The 25,250-nt window shown below is 60.5% G+C and overlaps 1 protein-coding gene across 6 annotated transcripts in view; it reads right to left on the reverse strand.

Moving 5' to 3' along the window:
* The window catches only part of MEGF6 (multiple EGF like domains 6), a 102,546-nt gene that overhangs the window by 46,535 nt on the left and 30,761 nt on the right, over positions 1 to 25,250 (reverse strand). For 4 of the 6 annotated variants that reach the window (XM_086342563.1, XM_086342564.1, XM_086342568.1 and 1 more), the window contains exon 5: positions 7,734 to 7,856. The exons of the other annotated variants lie outside the window; for them this stretch is intronic. In XM_086342563.1, coding sequence (XP_086198689.1) covers positions 7,734 to 7,856 — 123 coding nt within the window. The remainder of the gene's footprint in view (positions 1 to 7,733; positions 7,857 to 25,250) is intronic. 6 annotated transcript variants of the gene reach the window in all.

Below are 25,250 nucleotides of genomic sequence, written 5' to 3' on the forward strand. Positions count from 1 at the left end.
CCTGCCCTGTGCCAGGGAACCAAGGCCTGGTTACCCCACCGAGGCACCCACAGCAGGCCAGACACGAGCCTCCCTGGAGGCCCCCGCATATGTGTGCATGTGTGTGCACACATGACGAGGTCCCCTCTGTGGCTCTCTGCTGCCTCCACGCAGTGGCCTGAGCCCTGTGAAGGTCAGGGTAAGGCCAGGTCTGACCCTGGGGGCACCTGAACCCTGCAACACTGAGAGCCCCACCACGGGCACAGCCCCTGAGGCCTGACTCTCATGGGGGACACTGAGCTGCCGGGGAGCAATGACTACAGAAGGGGACAGCCCCGGGGCTCAAACTGTACTCGGCGGAAGGGAGTCCCTGAAAGCAGTGACAAGGCTTCCTGGAGGAGGTGGCCTTCGGACACGTGCTGGGCGGGACGTAAAGATGGTTTGTTGGAGAGCTCTGGGGGCAGATGCAGGGCTGCTGGTTCAGAGGCAGGAAAGGCCCAAGAGGGTGAGTGCCAGACAAGAGGTCCAGCCAAAGCTGTGGGCCTGGGCCTGGCCTACAGCGAGCACCCAGGAGGTCTGAACACACCAGCAAATGGATGGCCCACTTCCGGCCCCCATGGTCACTCCTCCGCTGCCCCTGTCCCAAAGGCCAAACCTGTTCACAGAACACCAGGGTTGTGGAGGCAGCAGCCAGGTCCGGCCAGGTACCCAGGTTAGCCAGCACTCGCCACCTCCCAAGGTGCCCAGGCTGCAGCCGCCACAGCTGCCACAGCTGCTCCTGCCTCTGAGGCCCCGACGGCACCCCCTGAGTCCTCGGGGCCACTACTGCACAGATAGAGGTCCAAGCCGGCCGCCGTCCACATCAAGTGCAGAGTGCACTTTCTAACCCACGGGACCAGACCTCCCATCCCCACTCTGAGCACCCACGCCCACGCCCCACACGAAACCTTTACACCAGGGTTGAACCAGCCCCTCACGTCTCATCATTACAAGCATCTCGCAGGATCTTTTTTACTGTTTCCTCACCAGACAGAAGGAACACCCTCCCGTTTGCATTCTGGGGCAGGTTCCCTGCCTGGCCCCACCCAGAGCTGCTCTGGCCAGACCCCGGGGAGCAATGGGATTTGACCATGGGATTTGGGGGGTTGGATGAGGGTTCTGTGGGGTCAGGAGTCCAGCTGCCCAGCGGGGTGTGGAGCAGAGAGGAGATGAGAAGATGGAGGTGGAGGCCTAGACCAGGTCAACAACCTCGCAGGGTGGGGGTGGGGAAGCTGGAAAAGATAAAGGGTGTGGCCAGGAAGGTCCAGACTCATTACCGCTGGGAGAGACAGAGACAAGAGGCAGCCCAGAGACACAGACAGCAAGAGAATCTAATCAGGAGGCCAGACGCCGAGGGAAGAGGGCTTGTTGGGACCAGTGGTGATGGACGAGAACTTTCCCACCCTCCAGACAGAGGCAGGGCAGGGGCCCGCCTTCCCCGGAGCCAGGCAACGAGGGCCTGAACCACCCCTCCCCATTCATCCTGCCTGCCCGCCTCCAGCCCAGCCAGGAGGGGCTGCTTCCACTCTCAAGAGTCACAGAGATGGGGAAGTACCTGCTTTCCTGAGGCTGCAGGCCCCTGTGAGCTCCGAGTCGCCTGAACTGCCCCCATCTCTCAGCTGCAGCCCCCGGACCACTGGGAGCAGAGCTGGGACCCCTGGGATACAGGAAGACAGGGGCTGCTGGAGCCTCCGTTTCCCTAGCCCAGGGGCCCCCCAATCCAGCTAACTCCTCTGCTGGGGCCCCCCCAGCCCATCTTCTCTGCTGGTCCTCCTCATGGCAGCCGCCCCAGCCACAGGGTCCTGGGCACTGTGGGGTTCACTCTTAGGATGTGTCTGCCTCCTCCCACTGAGCCCCAAGTCTGAGGACTGTGGCCTCTGGGGGTCACACCTATTCTAGGTCACAGCCCAGGGAGAGAATTGGCTTTTCTGCTCCCATGTCCAGTCCTGCAGGCAGCCATGGGCACCCAGATGTTGACCACGCAGATGCCTGCAGACTGCCCATCCTGGGGCCTCCGCCTGGGCTTCGGGGATCCAGGCAGGCCCGAGGGGGTGGGCCTCTCTCCTGTCACCGGCTGGCTCTGACAGCTGATGTTGAGGGCTGTTGTCTCCTGCCTTGGCCTTAACCAGAGACATACCTGCCAGAATCAGCTCATGAGAGGGACGAGTGAGCCAGAGTTGGGAAAAGACAGCTCTCAACCTCTCACCACCTCTGACAGCGGAGGCCCTAGGACAGCTGCCTCTTCGGAAACGCTGCCATCCTGCCTGAAGGGACCGCGGCTGGGGCCAGGCTCTTCACTCGTGTCCAGAGCACAGCCAGCCAGACAGCCTGGCTTGGAAAGGCCCAGATCCCGGGCCTCGCAGGAATAAGGCCAGGGCTTTGCACGCTGAAGGCTCAAGTTGACTCACGCTGGGCTGCTCAGCCCACATGAGTGCCATGAGCCCACCAGCCGGCGTCCCCCCTCGGTCTCGTCTGGAAGGGGCAGGTCACTCGGTAGGTATTTGTGGATGTCCACTCTGCACTGGACACTGCTAATGCAAGCTGTGTGGAGTGAGCAGGCAGCCCCTCCAGGTCCTCCAGCTCCCGAGAGGCTGGCAGCCACCCCTAGACGGGCCTGAGCACTGGCTTCGGTGGGACCTGGGGCCAGGGGAGCCCATGACGTCACTCTGGGCTTTATCCGCTGCACCCAGCTGTGTGACCTGAATGCACTCTTGCCCTCTCTGAGCCTCTTGCTCCTCTGCACAAAATGAGGACCACTGGACGCTGTGAGCCCTGAGCAGACCAGGGACCACGGGGCGCTGTGAGCGCTGAGCAGGCGGGGACCACAGGACCATGTGAGTGCTGAGCAGACCGGGGACCACGGGGCCATGTGAGCACTGAGCAGACGGGGGACCACGGGGCCTGTGAGCACTGAGCAGACGGGGGACCACGGGGCCATGTGAGCACTGAGCAGAGGGGGACAACGGGGCCTGTGAGCGCTGAGCAGATGGGGGACCACGGGGCCTGTGAACGCTGAGCAGACGGGGGACCACGGGGCCATGTGAGCACTGAGCAGAGCGGGGACCACAGGGCCATGTGAGTGCTGAGCAGATGGGGACCACGGGGCCATGTGAGCGCTGAGCAGACCTGGGACCACGGGGCCGTGTGAGTGCTGAGCAGACCGGGGACCACAGGGCCATTGAGTGCTAAGCAGACCTGGGACCACGGGGCGCTGTGAGCACTGAGCAGATGGGGACCACGGGGCGCTGTGAGCACTGAGCAGACTGGGGACCATGGGGCCATGTGAACACTGAGCAGACTGGTGTGTAGGGCTACAGCCAGAACCTGGCATGGAGTGCAGGCTGGGCAGGCCAGACACCTCTTCACATCCCCACAAGAGTCTTGCCGCCCTCCCCACTCTCCTGACTCAGGCAGCTGGGTCCCCAGGAAGTGAAAAGTCCTCCTAGCACTAAAGGCTCTGAAACCCCCTGTGAGGCGGCATTGCCATCTAGGGTTGCCACAGCAGGAGATTCAGAGAAAGCCCCCACGAAGGGCCCAGGGAAGTGCAGGTGGACTCCGCCCAGGGCACCAGTATGAGAGTCCATAGCGGCTCCCCTTGCCCCCACCCCCACGGCCGCAGGACAGTACAGCTGGCTCGGGTCAGCCCACGGCCCTCCCAGCCCAGGCGGGAGCCCCAGGGGCTTCCTAATCAGGACACGTCACTTCCCACATTCCTGACTCTCCCTGGGGACAGACGGGACCTGGCAGCAGCCGGCCCGAGCGAGTGTGAGAGAGGATCCCCGTCAGGTCGGACAAGACTCAACTGCATTCCCACCCAGACCCAGGCGGGACGAGCCGGTGGCAACAGCCGAGTCAGACAGGGTGAGGAGCGAAGCCCGCACCATCCTGAGTGCAAGGCCTTGGAGCAGGCCCTTTACCTCTTGAGAAGGGTCAGTCCCATGGTGGGGACCACGCGGACGCCAAAGCCTGGGCCGGGGGGCTGGAGTACAGGGCACTTCTACTTTCTCAAAGCCTTGACCCCTCCATGAGCTTCTCACAGACACCCCGTTAGAGACCCTAACTCTGCACTGGACGCCCCATAGCCAAGGAGTAGTGGGGATTGGGGACATGCTGAGCCCCCAGGCCAGAGCCAGCCATTTTCATGTTGGACTGAGGACTCCCACTCAGCCCCCCACCCCTACCCCCACCCTACCCGGAGAGTCACCTGCTGCCAGTTTCCCAGCCCTTCCTGACCTCCTGGAGGGAGGAAGCAGCGGAGGGGTGGGAACCATGGAACTGGCTCAGGAAGAATTCCACCCCCAGCACCAAGGGAAGGCTGGCCCTCAGGCCTGGACCTGGGAGGCGCCCCCCCCCCAACCCCTGGAGTCTATCCCAGGGAGACACCCTGATTTTCTCCAACCGACAAGATTAATTTCCCCCTCACAATGGGACCGAAAACCCCTCCCCACAGCAAGGTCTCTGAGACCTTCAGGCAACACCACCCAGCCTGATGGAAGGACCCACCTCACTGAGGGACTCAGCATCCACCCAGCCAGCATGGCCGGAAGGAGTGAGGAGGGGGAACGTGCCTTGGGGAGGGCAAGGACCTGCCAGGGTCCCCTGGGGGTTCTGATTCCCATCATGGCCCTAGATGTAGGTCCTGGTCCCCGCCCCAGATCTCCAGGCTAGTCCCTGCAGACCTTGCTCAAGAGGAGGCAGTGAGGCTGGGGTGAAGGGCTCATGGCCTCAGGCCAGGGTGAGGGGGGTTCGGCTCAGGTTGCGGCCCCCCTTATCTCCCTCCCTCATGCCCCCCAGCAGTCCCTGAGGGGTAGGGAGCCTGCTGCCAGCGCTGAGTCCTCTCAGGGATCCTAGGAGCCAAGGGTGTCGGCACCACTTTCCAGAGGAAGAGACTGAAGTTGAGAGCGCCCCAAGGCGCTGAGCTGAAGCTGACACTGGAGTCTGGCCCTGGAGGGGCCTCCCCAGAGGGGCCGACATGGAAAGCCTGGCGGTGCTGGGTAGGAGCTCAGGGCCCCGGCAGCTGGGACGGGAGCTGGACAGTGGGGTCCACGTTTCTCCCCAAGACCCACCTCCCCCATAAAGCACAGGTTTGAGCACACCTGCCCGTGGGTCTGGAGGGAGGGCGGGCACCGGTCAGAGGACGTACCCTACGAGGACGCTGCGGGAGCAGCAGTGGGCTACAGCATCACCTGGCAATGCGCCCTTCCCTAGCACCTGTGCCCCCCCAGGAGAAGGGAGCAGGGCTCCTGCCATCGATGCCCCCCCCAGAACACGACAGACACACTGATCTGGCGCTGCCCTCCGGGTGGGGGCCAAGGCCACCCTCGGGCAGGGCCTGCACCAGCGCTCGGTGTTTCACGGCGTCGATCAATCACTGGGGCGGTTTCCAGGCTCACCCCACCGGCAACTCGGCGCGCAGCCCTGTGTGTGAGCGGCCAGGGCTGGCCTGTCCTCCACAGTAACATCTTGATTTCCTGTCCGCTCTGCTCACATTCAGCCGGCTGGCCGCCCCCAGAGCCCCGATCACTGGCCAGAGCTGAGATTTCAGGGGCGGCGGGGGCTGGCTGAGGGACAGAGAAAACAGCAGGCGCTTGGCTCTCGGCAGAGCGCTCTCAGCCACGCGGTGACTCGGAGCCTCAGCCATCCCAAACACGCGGAGCCAGTCAGCGAGCTCCCAGGGGGCTGGGGAGGGGCCGGGAGCGAGGCAAGGGTGGGCACGCCAGGGTGAGGGCAGCCCCCTGACTGGCCCCCTTCTGGTCCTCTCAGTACCCCCCCTTCAGCCAACTGCCAGGTGGCGACCATCTCGCCCACCTGTCCTTGAGACCTTCTAAATCAAGGAATTCCAGGGAAGGCATCAAGACCGGGCCTGCTGACCCTGAGCTGGGCTCCAGCCAGTGGCCAAGCTGTGCACTTGTGTTCCAGGACTGCTCCTGGCCACTGGGCCCCAGGTCAGCACGGAGCGGCCTGGAGCACACGTCAGAAGACGCCCAGCCCTGGGGCAGCCCCAACATGCCCCCCAGGCCCTGGCCCGGAGCTTCCTGGGCACTGACAAGGGGCTGGGTTGCACACCCGCAGACTCTGGGGACTGAGGGCCAGAAGGGTCAGGGACGGGAAACCCGTGTCCAGCCCTATCTGTAGGCCACAGAGCTGGAAACGCTCAGAGAGGCTGCGAGGTCGGCAGTGCGCCAGCGGCAGTGGTGGCAGGAGCAGGACCCTCACCCCGGGGCACCTGCAGTGGGTGGAAGGCCAGGAGACCCCCGTGCGGGAGCACATGCTGGGGGCTGCTCTGTCTTGTGTGCCGGCATCCCTGGAGCTCATGGAGACCAGGAGGCTGAGAGTGGGTGAAGGGGGCTGAGCTCCTGGAGAGACTGCCAAGGGCCTGGCAGGTTTTAGGCCCCTGATGCCTTCCCGACATCAGGGCAGCCACCCCCACTTCAGGGGGCACTGGCAGGAGAGCAGACACGGGGCCAGGAAGGGGCACTCCTTCCCACCCCCAACTCCACCTGCATTCAGTGTGCCCTGGGGTGGGACTGCGGGCCGTGGAAGGTCCTGCCAGCCCAGCGGGGCTCCATTCACAGAAGGGGAAACCGGGACGCAGGTGGGTGACATGGTCTGGTTCTGTCTGGTACTGGTTCTGTCTGTGACAGGTCTGTGCTCCTGTCACCCAACAAGCACAAGGTCCTCAGGTCCTGGGCTGTGAGTGACAGGTCAGCCACCTCTCTGCTGCCTCCACCCTTCTCCCCTCCAATGAAGACATGCTGGAAACCAGAACAGTTTGCAAAACACCCCAGCCAGGGCAGACTCCCCCCGGTTCCCAGATCCCCAGTCCAGTGGGCTGTGATCCTGCCACCACCCCTACCCTGAGGGATGGCTCACAGCTGGTCTCTGGCAGAACCAAAGACAGCGTTCTGGTCGGGAAAAGAAGTTCGGAGAGATGGGGGATGACAGCGGCTGTCTGACATGACTCAGGGGAGGGAACACAGATGCCCGCCAGCCCCCACACTGTATGAACTCAGGGACCAAGCAGCCAACCGGGTCCTGGGGTCAGGGGCCTGGTGGGGGAGCGCAGGTGTGGGAGTGTGGGGGACAAGGAGGGAGAGCATGTCCTCCACCCCACCCCTTGCCTTCTCCCAGCCTCAATGCTAAGCTAATCTGTTCCTCTCTCCCTAAATCCAGGAAATTTCCTTCTGTCTGTTCTTGGTTTTGCTGACAGCCTGCCAGTGATGGCAGAGAGCTGTGACAGGCCCAGAGCTGGTGACCACTTCCAGACTGGGCTCAGCAAGCCCTTGCAGGGGTAGGGTGCCCCCCAGCGTCCCCATGCTGCCCAGGCACACAGCCTGCCCTCTGACCCTCTCAGGGGCCATGCAGCTATACTCGGGCCTGCGAACTGCCCGCCCACCCTCCCCAGCTGCATCTCCGACCCACCACCTGCCTCTCCCTACCCGGGAGCAGAGCAATCTCCCTCCCCAACACGGCACCCAGGGTGCCCTCCACCCACATCAGGCTCTCTGACCCACCGAGGCTCGTTTTGGGGGAAACGTGGATTCCCCAAAGGTGCGGGGAGCAGTCGGGCAGGGAGGACCCCAGGGAGCTGGGCGCCACTCCAGGGCCCTCAGCAGAGCAGCCCAGGGGTGGGGAGGAGGCAGCCCAGGAGCAGTCAGGGCAGGGATGCTTAGGCCACACCCGGGCGGGGGCACGGGGCCGGGCCGGGGACCTACCTCGGCAGGTCTTGCTGTCTCCCTGCAGCTGGCGGCCAGGCGGGCAGCGGCAGTAGAAGCCCCCCACGGTGTTGTGACACTCACCCTCACAGCCTGCGTTGCCAGTGGCACACTCATTCACATCTGCGAGGGGGAGACGCGGGTGAGCCCAGCACAGGGGCAGGAGGAAGCTCAGGACCCCACAACACTGGAGGACGAGGCCCGGCAGAGATGGGCAAACCTCACCCCTCCAGACAGGCCTCAGGAGAGAGGGACCCGCCGAGTCAATCCAGCAGCTGGGGGGCCGCGCCGCCAACCAGGTCCCTCCCCATGCCCAGCACCTGTGGTCCTGTGGTGTCCCAGTGTGACCTGGCAGGAGTGTCCCTTGGGGACAGCTCGGCACAGGATGGGCCCTGCTCCCTAAGGAGCCATCCTCGCTTGCCTGCGTCCCCCCGAGAATGGCCCCTGTGTTCTGTCCAGCTGTGGGTTTGCCAGAGAAACCAGGCATCCCCCAGCATGGAGGCCAGGAAGAGGCCCCCACTGTCACCCCACAGCTGCTTGAGACCTGGCAGTGGGCTCCATGCGCCCCCATCCCCGCCTAGGTCTCCCCCACTCTGTCTGCTGGGACCCTGTGGCATGTGAGTCAGGCCTGGGGAGTAGGGGAATGCCACTGGGCTCTGGCATGGAGGGCAGAGCAGGCGGAGACCCCACCGACGAGGCCACGCTGCCCACAGCTCCCCTGTCCTCTGCTCAGCCTTTGTGGGTGCAGGATGGTAGCACTTCCCCTGCCACAAGGAATGTGGCCGGGGGTGCCCAGGATGCCCACGAGGGGCTGGTGGCACCGTGGCCCCACAGACCCAGCCGGGGCCCGGGGGACTCGGGTGCCTCGTTTTCCAGAACACCTCTTGGGCATAGGGTGACAAGGGGCCCAGGCCCTTATGCCCGCCCCCAGCCCCCTGCTGTGCGGCAAGCCCGAGGTCTGAGGGGGCCCAGCTCTGTCCTCCCAGCACCCCAACATCAAAGGCGGGGGGTCCCCCAATCTCATAGGGAATGTGACCCAGAGGCAAGCGGAGACCCCCAGGAGCCACAAGCCATGGACGGCCAGATGCCAGGACAGCCCACAAGGAGCAGTTGCTGGAAATGCCACCCCCGCCTGGAGGCTCAAGGCCCAGACCAGCCTGGGCTGCAGTCCCCAAGCCCAAGCCCAAGCCACCGACGTCTTCAGCTCCCCTCTCCACTGGCATGTCCTTGGGAGGGTCCCTGGGAGACCCCGAGCCAAGTTCAGGCTGCAGGGGCGGCCAAGGTCCCACGGGAAAGGCGGCACTGGAATGTCACCCTGAGCCCCAGCCTGCGGGGTTAACACTGGGAATTTTCTGGGAATTCCTAGAGAGTTACGCAGGGCCAGTCCACGCTCAGCCCAGCCCGAGGGTCAGAGCTTGGGTGCCCAGGGTCTCCCCACCAGACTAGCCTGGGGAGATGGCGCAGGGGCCAGGCTCTCAGGCGGGCAGCAGCCAGGTGCAAGACCCCTCCCCACCAGGGCCCACCTTGATACTCGGGCTGTGTAGCCAGGCAGCTAGCAGGGCAGAGGCCAGCCAGACGGGGCTGCAAATAAAGGGCAGACGCCCTCTGGCAGCTGCTGACATGGCAGGGTCCCCAGGGGCTGGGCACTGCCGCCAGGGTGGAGTCAGCCTTATAGCTGCCTTCCTGCACCCTGCCCTGACCCTGTGGATGCTGGTGACCAGGACAATGTGACCTGGAGCCTCCAAGACTCCCACACCCACGGAAAGGGCCTGTGTGCTGACGCTCAGGGTCTGGAACTCACAATGGCACCTGCTGTGTCCCTCTAGCCGCATCTGGATGCCATCCTACAGGTGCCCAACCAGGTTTGAATGGCCCTTACTGCCCCCTGCCCCCAGCATCTCCCTGCCAGGCACCTCAGCTCAGCTGAGCATCCACCTCCACCGCCTCACCGAGCTGAGTCCCTTGTGTCTCTGCACTGGGAAGGCTGCTCAGCCCCTGAATCTGCTCGCAGCTGGACCGTGCCGGCCTCAGTGTAGGGGCTGGGCCCCCCTAGAGTCGGGGTTCTAGGGCCCAGCCAAGGCTGGCAGGAAGGGGGCCACAGGATGCCTTGTGACTACTGCACAGGCATCACCCCCAGGGCCTCCTGGAGAGAAGCAGAGCAGGCAGGGGGCTGGCCCTCCCTGTGCACTGTCCCCAGGCAATGGCAACGCGGACTGAGAAGGAGGTGACCCTGCCCAGGGCCAGGGAGGGGCTAGGCAGGTTCAGCAGGCTCCCCTCTGCTAAGCATCTGCCCTGTACACGGCTGGAACTGGGGAGAGGGGGAGATACAGAGGAAAGGGACCCACCAGTCAGGGCAGGGGAGAGCTTGGAGGACCACCCAGACTGCACATCAGGTTCAAGTCCCTGCTGGGGTGGTGGGGGTGGGGGAGAGGAATGGGCACTTGTTTGACTCCCCCAGCAGCCACAGGCCATGCTTTTAGTTCACAGCATCCGCCGTACCCTCAGCCCCTCGGGACCCACGCCTCAAGGGCACGGTGCCTTGACCTTGTTGGCTCCTTGCCATAACTCCAGCATCTAGCCCACACAGCAGTGCAATGAACTTGTAAAGATAGGTGCCCCCCACCTCCTGTGCCTCCTGGGTACCTGGGGGGAAGGGGTTGCTTTGTTGTTCAGCCACTAAGCCACGTCCAATTCTGCCATCCCATGAACTGCAGCATGCCAGGCTTCCCTGTCCTTCACTATCTCCCAGAGTTTGCTGAAACTCATGTCCACTGAATCGGTGATGCCATCCAACGATCTCACCCTCTGTTACTCTCTTCTCCTCCTGCCCTCAATCTTTTCCAGCATTAGGGTCTTTTCCAATTAGTTGGCTCCTTGCTTCAGGTGACCAAAGTATTGGAGCTTCAGCTTCAGAATCAGTCCTTCCAATGAATATTCATGGTTGATTTCCTTTAGGATAGACTGGTTTGAACTCTGTGCTGTCCAAGGGACTCTCAAGTCTTCTCCAGCACCACAGTTTGAAAGCATCGATTCTTCGGTGCTCAGCCTTCTTTGTTGTTTGACTTTCACATTCGTACGTGGCTACCGGAAAAACCATACTTTGACTAGACGAACCTTTGTCAGCAAAGTGACGTCTCTGCTTTTTAATATGATGTTTAGATTTGTAATAGCTTTTCTTCAAGGAGCAAGCGTCTTTTAATTTCATGGATGCAGTCACTGTCCACAGTGATTTTGGAGCCCAAGAAAATAAACTCTGTTGTTGTTTCTACTTTTTCCCCATCTATTTGCCGTGCAGTGATGAGTCTGGATGTCAGCATCTTAGTTTTTTGAATGCTGAGGGTTTTTTTTCACTTTTTAAAATAAATTTATTTTTAATTGAAGGATGTTGAGTTTTAAGCCAGCTTTTTCATTCTCCTCTTTTACTCTCAAGAGGCTCTTTGGTTCCTCTTCACTTTCTGCCATTAGAGTGGTATCATCTGCATATCTGAGGTTGTTGATATTTCTACCGGCAATCTTGATTCCAGCTTGTGAGTCGTCCAGCCTGGCATTTCGCACAAGGTACTCTGCATATAAGTTAAATAACCAGAGTAACAATATATAGTCTTGATGTACTCCTTACTCAATTTTGAACCAGCCCATTGTTCTATGTCCAGTTCTAACTATCGCTTCTTTACTCACATACAGGTTTCTTAGGAGACAGGTAAGGTGGTCTGGTATTCCCATCTCTTTAAGCATTTTCCATTGTTTGTTGTGATCCGCATGGTCAAAGGCATTAGTGTAGTCAATGAAGGAGAAGTATGTTTTTTTCCTGGAATTCCCTTGCTTTTTCTATGATCCAACAGATGTTGGCAATTTGATCTCTGGTTCCTCTGCCTTTTCTAAATCCAGCTTGTACATCTAGAAGTTCTTGATTCACGTACTGCTGAAGCCTAGCTTGAAGGATTTTGAGCATTACTTTGCTAGCATGTGAAATGAGCACAATTGTACAGTAGTTTGAACATTTTGGGGGGCTTCCCTGGTGGCTCAGACGGTAACGAATCTGCCTGCAATGCAGGAGACCTGGGTTTGATCCCTGGGTTGGGAAGATCCCCTGAAGGAGGGCATGGCAACCCACTCCAGTATTCTTGCCTGGAGAATCCCTGTGGACAGAGGAGCCTGATGGGCTGCAGTCCATGGGGCTGGAAAGAGTCGGACACAACTAACACATTCATACTTTGAATATTCTTTGAGTGAGACTTCCTAAATCCTGTATGAATCAGTATGGATGATTCAGAAACCAAAATAAATAGCAGATCTTTCAGCTTGGGGGCAGTCCAGGGTTGTGGGGGCAGCTGTGGGTCCTGTGGGTACCCCAGGACAGTCAGTAGCCCTGCCAAGGGAGGGCCAGCAATGACCCCCACCCAGGCCAGTCTCCAGGTTGGGGTGGGGAACTTCAGCAGGCCAGCAGCTGGGCCTCAGCTGAAACCCCGGGGAGACAAGCAGCAGAGGGGCCAGGAAGGAGAGACAGAGAGGCACCCCACCCCACCTTTCCTTCCTGACCCAAGACTGGGGCGTGTGGGGTTCCAGGCCTCCGTGTGGAGACTGGGGCTGCCTGGGATTTCTGGGAGCTGACCCTGGGGAGTCCTGGCCCAGGTCAGCTGCAGCACAATCCTCCTGCTTCCAGAATGATCTATCAGCTTGCAGGGCATTGTTGTTGTTGTTCAGTCAGTAACTCGTGTCCGACTCTATGACCCCATGGACTGCAGCACACCATGGTTCCCTATCCTTCACTATCTCCCAGAGTGTGCTCAAACTCATGTCATCCAACCATCTCATCCTCTGTTGCCCCCTTCTCTTCCTGCCTTCAATCTTTCCCAGCATCAGGGTCTTTTCCAAGGAGTTAGCTCTTCGCATCAGGTGACCAAAGGATTGGAGCTTCAGCTTCAATATCAGTCCTTCCAATTAATATTCAAGACTCATTTCCTTTAAGATTGAACTGGCTTGACCTCCTTGCTGTCCAAGGGACTCTCAAGAGTCTTCTCCAACACCACTGTTGTGAAACAGATTCCAACAGCTACTCCCTGCAGCCCCCACCCTCCCTGAAAGTGACTCAGCTGGCCAGCCCATCCCAGCTCCCGGCTGTCAGACACAGACTGGAATGGTGCAGGGATGATGACACAGCCCAGAAAACCATCCAGGGACCGACCACCCTTCTTGCTCACAAAGCCAGTCTGGGGGTGGGGTGTGCCCTGAAAGCCCAGTGGCCTGGTCACCTGATAGGCTGATGCTCCAGCTTGTCGAAGGGGTGGACTGAGCCCAGGCAAGTCAGGAGGTCGAAGGTCAAGCCCTGGCCTGGAGCTGTGGCCAAGGCCCATCTGGTCACTGGCAGAGGGCGTTCTGCTCCAGGAAGTGTCAGTAAGTGCTTAGGAGGCAGGCGCCCTGAAACCCTGGCTTCTTAGATGATCAGCCCAGGAGCACCCCCAACCCGAGGGAGGGGGTGTGGGGTCCGGGGAAACTGAGTTTCCTCCCATTTCTGGAGCGAGGCAGCAGCTCGGAGAGGCCTCTGGCCCCCACACCAGGCCTCTGGTGAGCGTGGGGTGTGGACGCTGACACCCAAAGCTGGCTCTCGATTCTTCTCACCGCCCCGTCCACAGGGCAATGCAGGAGGCAGGAGCACAGCACTGTGAGTGTGCTCGATGACACTGACCTGCATGCTGCAAAGGGGTCGATCTTGTGTTACACAGATTTCACCCCAAAAAGCGCTCCTCAAACCAGCCCCCACGCTGCACACACATCTCCAGGGATTTGCTACAGCAGGAACGGGGGCCCAGGCCCCAGCCCCTGGACAGCGCTGGCCCCAGCACAGGGCCCTCCCTCCGGCGGCAGCAACTCTACAAAGGCCCTAAGCCGCAGCAGCCACCCAGGCTGGACGAGGGCTCGGAAGCTCTTGACCTTTCAGCAGACCTGGCGACCAAGGGATGCAGATTGAGGAGCACAGGCCCCAATCTCCCAGGGGAATGAGAGGGGCCCACCGCCCGAGAGAGATGCCCTCTACACCCCCCAGCCCATCCGCCAGCAGCCTGAGTGCAGGGCTGGGGCTCTCCAGGTAGGGCAAAGTAAAGATGAAGTGAACTCAAACAGCCACCTGGCAGTCTCTTTCCCAGGAGCCAGGAACCCGAGAGGGAACGTGGTCCCTTCTGGGACAAACCTGGCCTGGTCTGAGGCCGATGGTGGGCCTGGGAGCCCCTCAGGTGTGAAGCAGGTCAGACAAGGCACGTGGTTCCAGGGCAGGGCATGGCCAAGGGACCCCCACCCAACCTGTGAGGATAAGGAAGTTTCACCCTGAGAACAGAGGCCAAGACCACACAAGGGGAGGCCGCCCAGCCCACCAGGCGGGGACCTGGCCAGGCCTTGGCTCGCCGGCTCTGTGTGACAGTCAGCCCTCACCCCCACCGCCCACCCAGGCTGCAGGCTACCTGTCGGAGCCAGGATTTACAAGGCCTTGCCTGCCGAGGAGGCCAAGAAAATCCTCCCTGCCTACAGCCAGGTGTCACCCGACAGGCCAGGGCTGCTCCCAAAATCTCAGTTGGGACGAGTGATGAGAATCAGCTGGGCCAGAGTCGGCAACATGGGGCTACAGGAACAGAGACAGAGGAGCTGGAGGTGGGGGTGGGGGGCAGCCCTGAGCTCCAAGGGGCCTAGAAAGGCAACTCCCCAGGCAGGGGTAGGCGGCTCCTTACCTTCCTGGCCCCCCTGAAGGAAGAGGAGTGTCCAGGGCATCCCCGTGACCAGCACAGATGGACCGGCATGGGGAGCCCCCTCCTAGGGCAGGATGCACTGCCCGGACCCACCAAGTCTCTCTCCCTAAGGATGCTACCCCCACCCCATGTCCCACCAGCCCCTCCACACAGTGGGCAGGGGACAAGTGGGGCTCCCTGAGCAAGCTTGCTCTGGGGCTGACATGTCTGCTCAGCGCCCCGGTCTGCACAGGTCTGGACCTGCCTTGGAGCATGTGCACCCTGCCCCAGCACAGAGACCCCCTTCCCAGGCACCTACTCTGTGTCGTGGGCAGGGGTTCTGGCTCCTGAGACAGGTGAGGCAAGACCCCTGCGGGGCTCTGAGCCAGCCTTGGGGGGCAGATGCCACAGGGGATACACAGAGCAGTGATGAACACAAGGCTGGGCTCGGCCCTCACCACCAGCCCGTGGGGGAGAAGGTGGCTCCCAGTGGTGCCAGGCTGGGAAAGCCAGGAGGGCCAAGGAGGAGGGATCCACAGTGGGCTGGGGGCAGCGCTGCAGGCCGGGCCTTCGCTCTGACCCAGGGGAAGGGGAAATTCACCAGGAGCCAGGCCAGAGCCCCAGGGTGTCGGGCCACCGTCAGAGGTGCTGGCAGAGTGTCTTGGCTACCGCGACAAAGGACCACAGAGCTTGTGGCTTAAACAACAGACATGTGTCCTCGCTTGGCTCTGGGGCCACAAGTCTGACATCAGTGTCACTGGAGCTAAAACAGGTGTCACTGGGCCCACCCTGCCTCATGAGGCCTGAGGGGTGGGTGTCCCCTTGCCTCTTCCACCAGCCAGGGTTCCGCGGGTCAGAGCCGCATCGCTCCCACACCCAGACCCAGGCCTGGACAGCAGTGCAGGAAGGGGGCCTCCCTTCACCCTCCAACCCTCTCAGTCAGAAGCTGGGTGGGTGGCACCCAGAACAGGCCGGGGGTCCCCAGGACATGGTGGGGGTCTGGGCTGGCTCGGCATCTCAGCCACTGGGTGAACACGACCCACCACAAAACTCTTCTGGGCCCTGGAGTCCTCATTCCTAAAACGGGAGAAGGACGCAAAGCCAGGGGATCCAGCGGACCCCCTCCGAGAGGACTGAGCCTCATCAGCATTTTTAATTCCATTTGGGTCAGAAATGAAAGTTCGAAGTTGCATAGCCCCAGGGCCTTGTCTGAGACCCAGGCCCTCGACAACAGAGGCTGGACTCCTGCTCGTTCTAGTGGCCCCTGGGCCCTTTACAAAAATGCAGAGGCCTCAGAGGGCTGCACAGAATCCCCTCCACTTCCTCCCGCCTCCCCCAGCTCAGCACAGCTGGGCCAGGCACCCGCCTCAGCTTGTCCCAGAAGCTCCCTAACCACATTCCCTTCTGGGCTCCTGGCTCCTGGGGGAGAGACTGCCAGGTGGGGTGGGGATCCCAGCCCACTGCCAAAACCAGACCCGCCCCTTCCCCTGGCGGAGGGAACAGTTACCACAGAGGACCTGCTTGGCACCCTTCTAACACCGGTAATGTGCAAACTGCCTGAAACAAGACCCCACCTCAAAAAGCTGTCCCACCACTGCCCTGGGCCTCCCACTCAGAAGGACAGGACCCCAGCGGTCCAGGGAACCAGCTGGAAGTGGTCTGTGGCCAGCGGAGCCAGGTTGCCTCAGCCTGTCATGGAGGGAGCAGCCTCCCTGGTCTGGGCACCAATTTTGGCCGTGCCAACGGGCCACCCTATGAGTCCATGTTCAGTCCCCCCACCCTACCAAGAGTTCCCAGTATGGGTAGCAAGACCAGATGGCCCATAACCCTGGTCCAAAGAGGACCCCATTCCCTACCAGGAGCAACCGGGGGCAGAAAATGTCACACATACTTTACAAGGTTGCCATGGTAACTGGGAGATCCAAAGCTGTCTCATGGGATTAAACTCATACAGTTATCTCCTCTCGGAGCAAGAGTGAGTGGGGTGGGAGAAATTCCCGCAAAGACAAGACGCCCGCTGCCTCCATCCAACACTCACAACAGGTTCCCCGGCACTGCCCTCTCCGCAGCTCGGGGCCCGTCAGGAAGGCAGCACGTCATCCCGCCATGGATCAGCCTGCAGCCCCACAGAGGACGCTTGAGAGGAACACCTACTGCACAGGAACCTTCCCAAACCTAGACGGTCCAGAGAGGCGGCCCGTTAGAGCAGGGGACATCCCAGTAACGACGACCTGAGGAAAGTCCACATAAACCATGCAGATGCTCCCGGGTGCGAAAACATTACAGAAGGCCCCAGGCCTGCTGCGGGTGGCTGGCAAGGCTGCCATTGTTCTTTTCTGTTTAATCTTTAGTTACTCCGGCCAATAAAATCAGGGCCCCCAAGGTGTCCATGCCCCATCTCCGGATCCCCAGAGGGCAAAGTGGAATGACGGGTGCCAATCAGCCTATCTTACAGTGGGGGAGTGTCTGCAGGACGCGGGCGGGTCCAGTGGCATCCCAGGGTCAGCATGAGTGGACGAGCAAGGCCAGAGCGAGAGCCTGGAGAGAGCTGAGGCCGTGGGAAGCAGGGGCAGGCGGGTGCCTCGTTGCTGGCCTTGAACGTGAAGGAAGGGGCCATGAGCTAAGGAACTCAGGTGCCCTCAGAGCCTCCAGGACGAACCCGTCCTGCCCAGCACTGAACTTTAGTTCAGGGACTTGTGAGCTCAGAAGAGTGAGATGATACACGTGTGTCTTACTCCCCTAAGTCTGGGCTGTCAATCACTGCAGCAGATGAAAACTAAGTCATCGGGCAAGCATCACCTTTAAAATGGAAAAAAAATGAAAACCATTTTGTTAGAGAAAGTGCTTCATGCTGCTCTAGGCTGTAGCTTGCCCTTGGCCCGGGGAGGGGGCATCTCGCCCAGTTGGGCCATCCCGGGAGGCGCCCCCCAAACTGAGAGAAGCCACTCTGTAAGCAAACCCACCGCCGGGCCAGGGCCCACCTGGCCGGGTGGTTATCTCTCTCGTGTAGTTCAGAAGTCCGCCAGCCGGGGCAGCCAGAACATTCCAGTGCAATTCCCATAAGCCCCCACCCCAGCTCAGCACTCACCAGAGGGCTGACACGCCCCCTCATCACTCACTCCCCTCCCACAAGCATCTGCCAACGGCCAACCCTACAGGAGGACACAGCATCTCTGCTTGCAGGGCCCTGCCAGCCGGGCAGAAAGACTTCCAGGACTCAAGGAGATGGGACCTAAGCGGGCAAGCAGAAGGGGGCACAGACAGGAAAGCCTGGGAGGCTTCCTAGAAGCAGTGTCCCCAGGGCCAATGCTACTCAGGCTCTGAGGAACCCCTGGGTCTCCCCAAGGGGCACTGCTGGGGCAGATGCAGGAGAAACAGAAGCCATGTACCTCCTGCTCCAGGGATAATCCCTGAGCACCAAGGCCTGTCTGCCGGCTCGTGGAGAGTCTGCCATCTAAGGAGTTCCATGGGGTCCTCTCCTGCACAGGACAGACGCTCTGCGAGGTGACCGTCCCCACCACCACCACCACCACCACGCTGCTCTGCTGCCTCTGGAGGTCCAGGATTTATTGTCTGGCTTGGCTAAAGCGAGGCTTTCTCATCTGGACGCTGTGCACGGTCTGAAGGACACACAGGTCCTGCCCACCCTCACCCGGACAGCAACCAAGCTGGTCCAGGGCCCCTCCGTGGCGGTGGCTCAGCCTTGGGGTGGGAAGCAGTCCCCTGCAACCCCCTCTCCTCTTTCTCTGTCTCTCTGGACCTGTTGCAGGGAGGAAGCCCGCGTGACTATAAACTAAAGTGCCTTTCTTCAGCTCAGGGAGAGAGAGTCTGTCCCTGCCCATCTGTGAGCAGAAGAGGTTAACACACCCCTTCTAGGGCTGGCCATTCCCTCAGAGATGTTTTGCAAGCCTGAAGACCCTTTCACTTTACTTCCCCACTGCATCTCCCTCTGTTCTGCCTTTTGACCTTAGTTCCTCCTTGCTTTTTTCTCTCTGATCTATAAAAGAACCTGGCATCCAGACCTCAATAAGATGGTTATTTTGAGGTGCCAGCCTGCCATCTCTCCCCAGTTAAAGTCTCTTCTTTGCCTCAACATCTCACCTCTTGGATCCACTGGCCTATCGTTCAGCGAGCAGGGTGAGCTTGGACTCAGTAACAGACATCGTCACCCTCGCATGACTCACTGGAAAAGACCCTGATGCTGGGAAAGATTGAGGGCCAGAGGAAAAGGGGCAACAGAGAATGAGGTAACTAGACGGCGTCACGGACTCAATGGACATGAGTTTGAGCAAACTCTGGGAGATAGTGAAGGACAGAGGAGCCTGGCGTGCTGCAGTCCATGAGGTTGCAAAGAGTCAGATACAACTTAGCAACTGAACAAAAATTGGTAATAAACACACACGTGACTCCTCAGTCTCCCTTCTCACTTCCTTCTAAAGCTGAACACCTTAGAAAACCTCCTGTGCCTCTCAGCCCATCACTGCTGCACCTGGAAGATCTGCAATGAAACCAACTCCGTCCAAAGCCAGCGCCTGGGCGCCAGCAGGCGAAGCAGGAGCTCTGTGGGCCTCACACATGACCATGAAGGGGACAGTCAGCGGGCCCAGCTACTCGTTCCCTAAAGGAACCTCAGTCTCGACCATCACTGTAAGACCACTGCATTCTAGTATGAGGTTTATTCTGTTTGATGGAGAAACTGGCCTTGCGACAGAAAGGGTCCCTCTTGCTCAGAGGCTTTAGATGGACAGCACTGGGACCCTGGACGCTTGATCCCTCAGTTCAACTTCCAGATGTCTATAACAATGACAATTACAAACCAGTGGCTCTTAAGGAAAGAGGGGACCAGACAGGGAACCAGAAACCGTGGAGCCCGTCCTCAGGGGACAAAGTAAGTGAGGCTTCTGAAGGTGCACTAAGCAATATGCCAAGAAAACCCAAATAAAGCACAGAAAGAAATTGAGGCTCCAGCCCCTCCAAGGAGAGGGGGGCATTCTCAGGACGGGGTCAGGCAAGGCCAGTCCCCAAGGTCCAGAAGGCTGGGCTCTTTCTTCATCTTTTGTTTGGAGTTAATAGATTTTATTTCTTAGAGCAGTTTCACGTTTTTGGAAAAACTGAGCAGAAAGCACAGAGCGTTCTCTGTAATCTCATCTCCCCGGTGCACACGACTTTATCGCTAACATCCCACGTTTGTGTCTACATTTGTTGCAGTACATGGACCCGTACCGAGATGTCATTATTAACTAACACTGGCAGTTTGCACGAGCAGCACTCTTGCTGCTGGATGTCCTGTGGGTTTGACAGATGCATGGGGTCATGGATCCACTATGACAGCAAAGTATGGAGGAGCTTTACTGTCCTGAACGCCCTCTGTGCTCCACCTGGCCTTCCCCTCCCCCAGATCCCGGCAGCCACCCATCTTTGTGCTGCCTCCACGGTTTTGCCTTTTCCCAAATGTCGCTGGCTGGAAGCACACAGCACGTATCCTCCTCGGACGCACTTTCTTCGCTTCAGAGCATGCGTCTGAGAACACTGAGCTGCTCACAAGTTTTTCCCAGGGGAGAGCTCCCCGAGGGTCAAGGATTCCTTCCCAGGGCCAGTCAACCCCCTCCCCATCTGTGATTTCCAGGGCAACCATGGAAACCAAGATTGGGTCGCCCAGAAACAGTCAGACAGGCCTCACCTGCTCTGGGTTTCAGGGTCAGCAGGTGGTCCCCTCTAGGAGAAGGTCACAGGGGCAGGTCAAGAGTGGGTGGTTGGCTTGGGCTGCCCACCACTGGGCTCCCCTCCCCCAGGCCTCTCCTGTTCTCTGAGAGGCAGGCTCAGCTCTTGGCTGCTCAGTGCGCCCCCGGTGCAAAGGTGGCTCAGGGTCAGGTGAGGCTGCCAGTTCTCACAAAGTACTTGCCTCTAGTGGGCAGGGGGTGCAGAGCAGACCCCACCCGGCAGGAGAGATGGCCTTCAGAATGGGAGACCGCTTCCTTGCCACTGGCTCCATGGAGGACGAAGGAACTTCAGGCTTTGGGGAGCTTTGGGGAACCCAGTGAAGGGAGGGGGCACAAGGGCTAAGGGGGGACTCCCACCACCGGTCCAGCCAACCCCCCAGGCCCAAGATGGGATTGGGGGCAGGTATCATGGGAGGTCAGGCGGAAGGTGCTCGAGCAGGACCCTCACAGGCATGAAGTTATCATCATTAAGGCCCTTAAGGACGTGGAGCAGCCCCGGCAGGACCAGAAGGGCTCCGTCACCCCCCTGCCCTCGGCCCAGGCCCCAGGGCCCGACTTCGGACAGTTTCTCTGTTTACTCTGAAAGTTATCGGGTCTGGTCTGTTTATACAAATCAGCCTCCAAAAATGTGGGAACGGGGATACTTTTTCCATTTGTTTCCCAGAAAACAAGACAAAATGTAAAAGGCCCAGAAGGGAGCCAAGAACATTCCTTGGTTCCCCAATGTCCAGGTCTCCACTCCCCCTCCACGGCCGAGTTCCTGGGCCGTTTCATGCTCTGGTGGAAGGGATGGGGCTGCAGCCGGAGGCCGGCCTCTGCCTCTGCTTCTGAGCTGCCCCACGGCAGGGGGCGAGGCTGGGGAGGGTGGTGTGCGCTGAGCCTGGCACACTCTCAGCACGTGCCCTCCGCATGTGTGTGTGCAGGAGTGGGTGCATGCGTGTGCACATGTGGGTGTGTGCCTGTGTTCACGCGTTGGGTGTGTCTGCATCTCTCTCTCTGTACCAAGAACTCTGATTCCTGAGCTTGTGTGAGGTCCCCCAGAGCCCCTCTAGTCCCGAGCCCAGTGGCCTGCACAGCATGGTCCTGACCATGGAGGAAGGGCCCCAACACTGGACACCTTCTGCTCTGGACGACAGAGTGCAGTGCCCTCTCTTTGCCTCTTTCTAAGTCAAGATCAGGAAGAACTGTGGTGGGGGCAGGCAGGGGGGGACTGGCATTTCTCTATCATTTCCTGAAGCAGAGCTCAGAACCCTGCCGGGAACCGGGCTGGGGCCCCAGCGGAAGCCCAGTCACCCTGGGGCCAGAGCGCTAGGCTGGGCTCCAAACCCTGGTGTGAAATCCAGGGCCTGGACACTCTTAAGCCTCTGGCCAGCCAAGCCCCTGCCCTGCTGGGAGCCCCTCAACCAGACCTGCCCCTGTCCAGACAGGAGGCTGGCTCCTAAGGAGGGAGCTGGCCCCTCCTGGGCCTCATTCTCCAGCGGGCCGCTCGCTCTCCCCAAGAGCTCTGGGTCCTGGCCAGGAAGGCTCCCCAGAGGGGTCCCCTGTAGGACCTGGTGTTAAGCCCCACACTTGGTGCCAACAGATCCCAGAGCTACCGGCTCAGACAGATGGACACTTGGAGGGTTTGGGGATTTCCTGCAGGGTGGCTGCCTCGCCCTGACCCTGGGCCAGGTCCAGCTTACACGTCCCCTTCACAGCCTCCATCACACCTCTGGCAGTGGGATTTCTGACCCCCGTGACCTGAAGGTCCCTGAGATCAGGCCATGTCGGCTCAACAGCCACGGCATGGCCAACCCCCAGCTGTGCCTGGCACATGATAAAAGTCAACAAATAAATTTGGAAGAATGCTTGCTGAGCGAAGGAACATTCAACAGTGATGATTACTTCATCTGAGATCTGGATTTGAGCGGAAGTTCTGTTTTCTGCAAAGAGCCCTCCTGCAGCTTCCAGACAGCCCCGAGGAGGAGAAGTGAGCCAATGATCTGAGTGTTAGAATCCACGGGGCCCGAGCGGGCCAGCGAGTCCAGCCTCCACCCTGCAGATCGGCACACAGACTGGAGAGTGGCTGGTGCATCTGGCAGCCCGAGCCCTGCAGTGCCCTCCACGTCTGAGAAGGGAAGGCTATGGCCTCTCCCAGGCACACATCCAGATGCCTGCTCCTCCCCAGGACCTGGGGCAAAACCCCTTGGCCAGACGGCCCCTCCTGGCACAGAGGCCTAAGTAGAAGCCCCACGTTCCCACCAACTGCTCCCACCCTGTTCTCCACGAGTTCAGAAATTGCTGCTCTCCACCCTATCTCCTGGACCAGACCTCAGGAGCCCCCTCTTTCTTTCACATGGAGCCTCTCCTCGCCTGGACACACAGGGACCTCCTCTCCCTCTGCACTGACTCCTCAGTCTTTCTGCCCTGGACCGGGGTCACCCTGGCCACCAGCCTGGCCCCGGCACGAGCCACCATGGCTGCCTGACTTCCAGCCTCAGTACTCGGAAGCCTGCCCCCCCGTCCCGAGGCAAAGCTCTCAGCATCCTGACGGAAGCACACGGACCACAAATGTGCAGCAAGCAAGATCGCTGAGGGACGCCCGGTCATGCCCCAGCAGGCCTCGGTGACCCAGCCGCCAGGGTTGCACTGGGCCCCCTGCACAGCTGAGTCCCTGGCATGGGGCCTGGACGGTTCAATGACTGCTGGGGCGGATGGATGAATGAATGAATGAACCAGTGAGTGCATGACTGAGTGCAGGCCGTGCACCCAGACCGCCCCTCCACACTCGTGCCCCTGGACTCCTCGCCAAGGTCTCAGCCTCTCTTTCCCAGCTGTGTCCCTCGGCAGCCGTCACAGGTGACACCAGCATCCCCTGCAGGGATGGCAAAGGGAGTGGAGGAGCTGGCACTCACCTTTGACCGCAAATTCCAGGCAGCCCCCTGCGCCTGTGCTGGCATGTCACTGCCACCAGGGGGCGCCAGTGCACCACCCCGAGGGGAGAGCAGGTGGGCCCCTCCTCCCTGCACCACCCCCAAGCTGGGGCAGGAGCCCTTCCAGGAGGCTCTGGGATCCCTCACGCCTGGGCTGTTCTTTCTGGGCCTACCTGTAGCCACGGAGGCCTTGGGAGGGCAGGCAGGGCTGAGAGTCCCTGGGGGCAGCTGGCAGCCCCGGGTTGAGAGTCTGGGGGTCCACAGTGGGGGGAGAAGAGGCCCTGTGTGCTTGGGTGCCCACATTCCCAGCCAGTCCCTGGGATTCCCCCCAACTCCTCTAGGGGCTCCAAGAGCCAGGACCACCCTCAGAAGCCGGCACCAGCTGGGGGCCAAGGCCAGTGCCTAACAGAGAAAGGTCAGGAATGCAAGGCCTGGCCCCTGTGCACGACACCTGCCTCGCAAGGGGTGAAGCCCAGGTGGACACCGCTCAGCGCACAGGGCCAGCTGCCCACCCTCTCATCCCACTGGGCATGTGCCCCTTGGCACACGGGTGGCATCTTCCTGGCCAGAGTCTGATCTCACCCACCCACCTTGGGTCCTCCATCACTTTCCAGTTGCCCACCCCAGTGGGTCCAGAGGAAGAGAACAAGGTGTCGGCAGGTATGCAGTGGACCTAGCCACAGATCCCCATGTTAGTTATCCACCCATCCATCCATCCATCATCCGTCCACTGGATGGATCCATCCATCCATCCAAATAGTGCAGAGGGCCCAGCAGGGACCACCTGCCCTCCATAAGCACACACAGAGAGGGCCCCTGGGCAGAGGTGCCCCCTCTCTGTGCAACATTTAGTTTGTAAAAGGAGGGGCTTGGACTGGGCAGCATCCATTGGCCACTTCTGACCTGGGGCCTAGGCTCTCAGGCTGGAGAAGCCACCCAGAAGAAGTAGCACCCCACAGCATCAGGGGAAATCAAGTCCCCACCCCCTGGGGAAGTGCCCTGCTCAGGAGTCATGCAAGGCAGCTGTCTAAGGCATGGGGCCCAGCTCTCTGCTCCATTTCCGGAGCCCTGGCCTTGGAAATGGCACAAGTTAGGCCCCTCCACACCTGCTGCTGGGAGCCAGGTGGGATGACTTTGTCTGTGAGGTGCAGCCTTTCCGACACTCCCCTCATCCCCACCTGACTGGGGGTCTGAGATGAGGAGCAGTGGGCACCCATGCCACTCCTGAGGACATTCGGCCCCCACCCCAATGCCATCCGCCTGCCTTTGTCCACCCTCACCAGGAGCACATGTGTCTGTGACCTCCAGGGCCTGGGCAACAGGGGAGCAGGCAAGTCTGTGACCTCTGGGGCCAGGGGAGCGGGCGTGTCTGTGACCTCTGGGGCCAAGGGAGGGCCAGCCTCCAGGCACTCCAGCAGTCCCAGGCTCCCAGGTCACAGGACACACCACCCAGGACCCTCCAAGCCAGAGCCCAGAGGCTCCCCATCTGGCCACATTGTGTAGGAATGAGCCCCCCTGCTTTCCAGGTGTCACAGCAGGTGCTTAACCACATGATGGCCAGCATTTCCCAGGCCTCCCAGGATGGCCCTCCTAGTCCCTAGAGACGTCATCGCACCCATGGGGACAGAGAGACACAGTGAAGACCACTCACCCCACCACTCAGGCTCTGTACCCTGCTGGCTGCCTGAGCCAGACACACCGTCCCACAGCCCACCAGGAAGACTGGGATGTGACAGACTGGGGCCCAAGTTCAGGTCCTCCAACCTGAAGGCCCAGGCACTCGGGGCTCTTCCTGACGGCTCTGTGTCTGTGAATCCAATAAGTACATCCTGGGGCTGGTGAGTTGGGGTGGGGCGTCCCCACCATGAGCTACAGAAAGAGCCAGAAGCCCCGACACCTTCCCTCTCCCGTGGGAACCCAGACGCTCAGCCAACATGGTATGTGCTCCTGGAGGCAGGAGGGCCGGGGGGCTGTGAGCAGAGCAGCCAGCACAGTCTGCAACCCTGCTGCATCCACACCTGCCCCCTCTGCAGCTCAGCCAGGCAACAAGCAGGCCGCCCGGCTCAGCCTGAGCCAAGTCTCTTAGAGGCAAGACGGGGCAGGAGGGTGGGCCCTTGGAAACCCTACTAGCAGAGTGGGACACGAGGGCAGACCAGCTCTGGCTGGGGT

This window comes from Bos grunniens, chromosome 16 (assembly GCF_055505025.1).
Source record: "Bos grunniens cultivar Pamir isolate PY7600 chromosome 16, Bosgru_T2T1.0, whole genome shotgun sequence".
NCBI classification, from domain to species: Eukaryota; Metazoa; Chordata; class Mammalia; order Artiodactyla; family Bovidae; genus Bos; species Bos grunniens.